Source organism: Scardinius erythrophthalmus (assembly GCF_964197995.2).
Source record: "Scardinius erythrophthalmus genome assembly, chromosome: 6".
Lineage (NCBI taxonomy): Eukaryota > Metazoa > Chordata > Actinopteri > Cypriniformes > Leuciscidae > Scardinius > Scardinius erythrophthalmus.
In genome coordinates this window covers 30,741,209-30,747,083 of record NC_138226.1, presented here as the reverse complement: position 1 = coordinate 30,747,083, position 5,875 = coordinate 30,741,209, and the positions used below count along the sequence as shown (strand labels likewise).

The 5,875-nt window shown below is 40.2% G+C and overlaps 1 protein-coding gene across 1 annotated transcript; it reads left to right on the top strand.

The window, feature by feature from the left end:
* Window positions 1-1,939: 1,939 nt before the first annotated feature.
* Window positions 1,940-5,847, top strand: htr1fa (5-hydroxytryptamine (serotonin) receptor 1Fa). The gene is made up of 2 exons (XM_081368195.1): window positions 1,940-2,067; window positions 4,738-5,847. The coding sequence occupies exon 2, from the start codon at window positions 4,740-4,742 to the stop codon at window positions 5,832-5,834; it is 1,095 nt and encodes a 364-aa protein (XP_081224321.1). The 5' UTR covers window positions 1,940-2,067; window positions 4,738-4,739; the 3' UTR covers window positions 5,835-5,847.
* The last annotated feature ends 28 nt before the right edge of the window (window positions 5,848-5,875 follow it).

Here is a 5,875-nt window from a genome sequence, read left to right as displayed (position 1 = left end):
GCTATGATGTAAACGAAGGGCAAAGCTTTGCCTCCGCTAGCCTGCTAACTAACATTACAGTATTGATGTAGTGTTTACTTGAGCTTTTGTAAGCTCTTGCTTTTGTAAGACTGTTCACCGCCCCTGGAAAATTATCCATGAATTTGTGATCGATTACTGTTTGTATTACCATAGTTTTCCGACAGATATGATGGTGGATAACATTGTATCTATAAGAAAATTACAAAAAACACCACCATACCACTCTGAAACATCCTGTGAAATCCGTGCTTGCAAAGACCGTGCTTGAAATCCGTTCAGCACAATCCTCTTGTTTGTTAACATTGTCAGGGTCTTAATTGGGCTCTAAATGATTTGAAATTAACGCCATTGTTAATATTTACATCTGAGTAGAGCTCACGGTTATGAAGGGGCGTTTCCCTAACACACGCTAAACGCCGCCAATCACAACCAATCACAGCACAGCTAACCAATCACAGCACATTTCGTATTTCGGAAGGAGGGGCTTCATCGAAAATGGACTGGGGAGAGAGGAGCTGTAATAATGTAAAATATGTGGAAAAATAGTGCTCTTCTTGAATAATCAAGCATGAAAACATATTCTAGTGCACCCCTCCAAAAAAAAAAAATTAAGACTTCGTAAAAAGGGCATAATAGGACCTCTTAGACTCAGAGGTGCCGATTCATGTGTGAAAATTATTCTTCATGCTTCCTCTACCATTCTTTCACAATGAGCCTGATGAATCTTGACATTGTCATCCTGGAATATGGCCATGATGTGTCTTCCTATATGGTTGTTTAAGAAATGAAAAGCTACACACTCCATCAGATAGGGTAAGAAGACCTGTTGCCAAACATATAACATGCTAGAAATATAATAATCACTGCAATAATGATCCAATCATAGACTGGAGCATTTGCCTATTTAAACCCAAACGGTGATTTTTCATTTATTAATGCTTTTACACTTTTTCCTACACAATTTTCCTTTTAATATTAATGGTTGAAGGGTGAGTAAAATAAATGTCATCTCATTGTACCCAGTTTTTTAAAGTGCTTATTAATGCGTTCGTAGAGCAAAGCTTTAGCTGATTGTTTACAGTTCAACAGAAGTTACTCCCATGATTCGCACAAGCCGTCATGATGTGTAGGAAATGGTGGATACTTTTCATATAAAAGAGTGAATTATATATATACACATACATGCATATATTATGTATGAATTATTCCTATAACTGTATAACCTGAAACAGTTATCAAATCTCATTCTGTGACAATGAAGGTAGATAGATAGATCGATCGATCAATAGATAGATAGATAGATAGATAGATAGATATTAGCTTTATACAGACAAACTGACCTTACATCAAAAGTACTAGACTAACATCATCTCGCTGCTGACAGAGAAAGAGCTTGTGGAGTGTTAAAAATGATTTTCTGTTGTGAACTGTAGCTCTGGCCTTTCCCCATGAGTCTCTATGACAACCATATCCTCACATCCAGTGCTAATTCACATGCAGCCACACTGTGAGCATGTAATGGTGTGCTTTAGTACAATGATTTTTATTGCTCACTCTCACTCTTTTATCCTCATAGTGTGTATATTCAGTGGATACATTTTATGCTCTGTGGTGCTTACATTCTGAAAAAGACCTCAAACCCAACACAGGTTCAACGGACAGACGTAAATACCTGATACCTATAATGAAAATGAGCTTGCAGTTCAAATTCAAAAAAAAAAAAAAAAGGATACTGTGAGACCTTTTGTCCAGCCTGTGAGGCTTTTTCTCAAGCCCAATTTCCTTTTCCAATTTCAGATCCGCTTATATTCGTCTTTTATCAATAGTATCAGTGGCAGTCAGTCACAGCACGCTCGCATGCTCTGCAAGGACAAACTTCTCTTTGACATTAACACTTTTTAATCTTCATCCATTTCAGATGCTTTGTGGCAAATGCTGGTATGTAGGACCATGGTCAAGATCTCCAAACACAATGCTGTGATGACGTGCAGCTCCTTTAATGCTCATAAACAGAGGCAGTCAGATGAATAAGCAGCACTTCTACAGGTATGAACAGTGAACAGCCATGCATGATATTTCAATAGAGCAAACCAGGTGAACTCGGCAGTGCTCCTTAGTGAAAAAACTGAACGCAAGAGGCCACAATCAGGACATGTTCACATTATTTAATGCCTATAAAGGCCAATAGATCAAAGCACTGTAACACTACAACTCAATTCATTTCTGATGACTTGGTGGTTCAATAAGTGAGTCAGACGTTTGTTAGAATGATTCAAAGTGATGACTTAAAAGCTGGTGTTTGGGATTGAGTGTGAACACAATGCAAAAGAAAGATGTGTTTTCGTTTTATTACACACTGTGTTCCCTTCGATACATTTAATTGCATGCTCACAACTTAAAATATTGTAAAATAAGGTGTGTGAAGCAGAACTTAGTCTTGCTACATCAGTGTATTTCAGACATAGTAACTGGTTTGAAAATAACTCTGTACTTAATTTAGTTGCACCATTAGTTCATAATCATAAGGCAAGTTTAATCTAGTAGGTCGTAAACCTGTAAAGTAATGTGTAGCGCATAATGAAATTGATCCAATAAGAGGCCTACGAAACCGTTAACAGAAGTAGCATTGAAAAGCAGTGCGTGTCAGTTTATCTTCAGTTGATGTTTAAATGTTCTTTTGATAAAAAAGCACATTTTATATGTTAGGCATAAATGATCATGCAATCTAATAAATACTCTCTAATAAAACAAACTAATAAGATATTATCAACATAATAAATGTAACTAATCAAATATGTAAATAATAAATATCTAAAAACTCGATCTAAAATTAGTCAGGGATAATCCACGGCTAGCTGTGCATTAAACCATTTTAATGCGTGACATGGAGGCAAAGAACTGCCCGATGCAAAGCCTGCTTATACCATGGTCATTTGCCGGCATTGACAATTTAAAGCTGTTATTGATGTTTGCAGGGTAATATTTGACCGGAAGGGTAAAATTAATGGTTATTTTCGTCAGTTATGACTCGTTAGATCTAGCATTCTGCCTGCTTTGAATCAGACAGAGATAAAGTAGTGAAGTCAGATTACATTTATTTGAATGAATGAATTATAGCATTTATTTGAATTAATTATCGAGAGATCGAGAGAGATCAAGAGAGAGAGAGATGAGAAATGCGTACCTGCATCTGTTCAGCGTCTCTCTCTATTAACAATGAAGCTGCATGAGTTTGATTACTTCAAAATAGCAATGTTACCCCCTCATTGCTGAGAAATATATTGTAGCGATTCAGTAGCACAGTTATTTTATGACTGTAAGTCGAAGGGCAGCTTTGATAAGTTTCTGTGCTCCTGACTGTTTATGTGTGTGCGCAGAGCGATCTTCCCTCTCTGTGCGCGAGTGATGTATATGTGTGTGTGCACTTCAATGGAAACATTACTACAGAACAGTGATTAAACTGACTTGGAACTACAGTACCTGCACATTAAACTGTTTTATTGCACACCTTCTAGCCAATCAAAATCGAGTAATCAGACCATGGTATAAATATTTATAACACAATATTATATTATATTATAATTTTGGTAATATTAAACATTTTTACAATGAATTTTTGGGTGTGTGTAAAAACGAGTAAACAGTAAAGCTTTCCTCAGGAACTAGGGACTTTGAGATGGTACTCTGTGTGTTTCGACCATAAGTTCGGGCGGTTGCATAAACATAGCCATAATGTTAAGACAGTGTCTTAAGTTCTAGTATGACCTACTAGCAGTTAGTCAGGTTTTAGTTTTCGGTATCAAAGTAGGCTTATCTACGTTTTTATGTAACTGATTTTAAAAAGCTATGAACAGTCTTAAAGAAAATAAATTGATGTCTAACTTGTAAGACTAGTCTTAGAGGTTTATGCAACCGGCCCCTGGGTCTAAATGAAGTTCCGGGTAAAAATTTCCCCCTCCGCAAGTCCCTGCTGGCGAGGTAGTACTTTTTCAAAGTTCAGGAACTTCCGGGGGTGGGACTTGGGCGCTGAACATGCTGATTGGTTGAGTTCACGCAGCATTTTGATTGGTTGACTCAGCGTAGCATTTTTTTTTCAACCACCATTTTTAAAAGTCTGTTGCGGTGCGTGCAGGAAGAGTTGTTTGCTATTTGAATCAACAATGGCTTTATTGAGCTTAAATTCAGATGAACTAGAAAAAAGCACGCCGTCCTACATCACCAGATTGATTTGCCTAATCTTCACTGTACTTTATATAGAGATGGACACGCAGACAGCAACAGGTCTGGGGGAAAAAAGTTCTTGGGAAAAAGTTTGTGGGACAAATTGCTCCAAGGAATTTCGGTGGCTTAAACCTCTACTTAATCTTATACACTATCTTTCAAAAGTTTGGGGTCATCAATATTTATGTAAAGAAATTATTAATTTTTACCAAGCAAGGCCAAGGACACATTAAATTGATCAGAAGTGACAGTAAAGACATTTACATAGTCATAACAACATTTGCAACACTCCCACTGTATTTGAATCAACATTAAACTAAATCGAGTTGAATAATAACACTATTGTCGACGCTATCTAAAATTAGCATAATACTGCAACGCTCACATGCTACATCTAGGCTAGCATACACACAGCTGGTGCAACCGGCCCCAAGTGAACACATCAGCAGATGTTTTATGTCATGTCTGAGTGATTCTGCCTGTATTCTGTCCTAGGCATGGATCCAAACAGCACGTATGGACCTAATCCCACAGACGGTCCCAGCAAAAACACATGCGGCGTGATTCTTCTCTCCCTCACGCTTTCGCTTCTGGCCGTACTGACCACGGCGATGAACTGCTTGGTCATCACAGCCATCATCGTCACGCGCAAGCTGCACCATCCCGCAAACTATCTCATCTGCTCTCTAGCCGTGACCGACCTTCTGGTGGCCGTCTTAGTCATGCCCTTCAGCATCGTCTACATAGTGAAGGAGACGTGGGTCATGGGTCAAGTCATGTGCAACATCTGGTTAAGCGTGGACATCACCTGCTGCACGTGCTCCATCCTGCACCTGGCGGCCATCGCTGTGGACCGTTACCGCTCCATCACGAACGCCATTGAGTACTCGAGGAAGAGGACATCCCTACGGGCCGCCGTCATGATCAGCATGGTGTGGCTCCTCGCCATATTCGTCACTCTCCCGCCAATGCTGTGGAGACAGCAAGAGGAAAACGTCTGCATCATTAAGCACGAAAGCATCGTCTTTACCATTTACTCCACATTTGGAGCTTTTTACATCCCGCTAATACTCATTCTCATTCTTTACTACAAGATCTACCGTGCGGCGAAGACTCTTTACCAAAGGAGAGGGGCAAGTTGCCTCAACAACCCGGAGACGAACGGACACATGCTTCCCAAGTGCAGCGACAGGGAGCCGATGAGCCCCGACACACTGAGCCCTCCGGAGAAATCCATGTCTGAACCCTCCACCGAAGGCGACAGAGTGCGCATCGCTGCGAAAAGCCCGAAGTCTCAGTCTCGCAGGGAGCGGTCCGTCAGAAGACATCGCATCTCGAGTACGCGCGAAAAGAAGGCCGCCACCACTCTCGGACTCATACTAGGGGCTTTCGTCATCTGCTGGCTGCCGTTCTTCATCCACGAGGTGATCGTTAACGTCTGTTCGACCTGCACTCTCTCTCCGGACATGGCCAACTTTCTGACTTGGCTGGGATATCTGAACTCTCTCATCAACCCTCTGATTTACACCATCTTTAATGAGGATTTCAAAAGGGCTTTTCAGAAGTTGATCAAGTGCAAGAAATATTTTTAACGCCAATGGAGGAATTACGTCACGTGCGCTGGAACAATTAC

Excerpts from the sequence above, each read along its gene's own strand:
- htr1fa (XM_081368195.1), top strand. The coding sequence starts at position 4,740 with ATGGATCCAAACAGCACGTATGGACCTAATCCCACAGACGGTCCCAGC.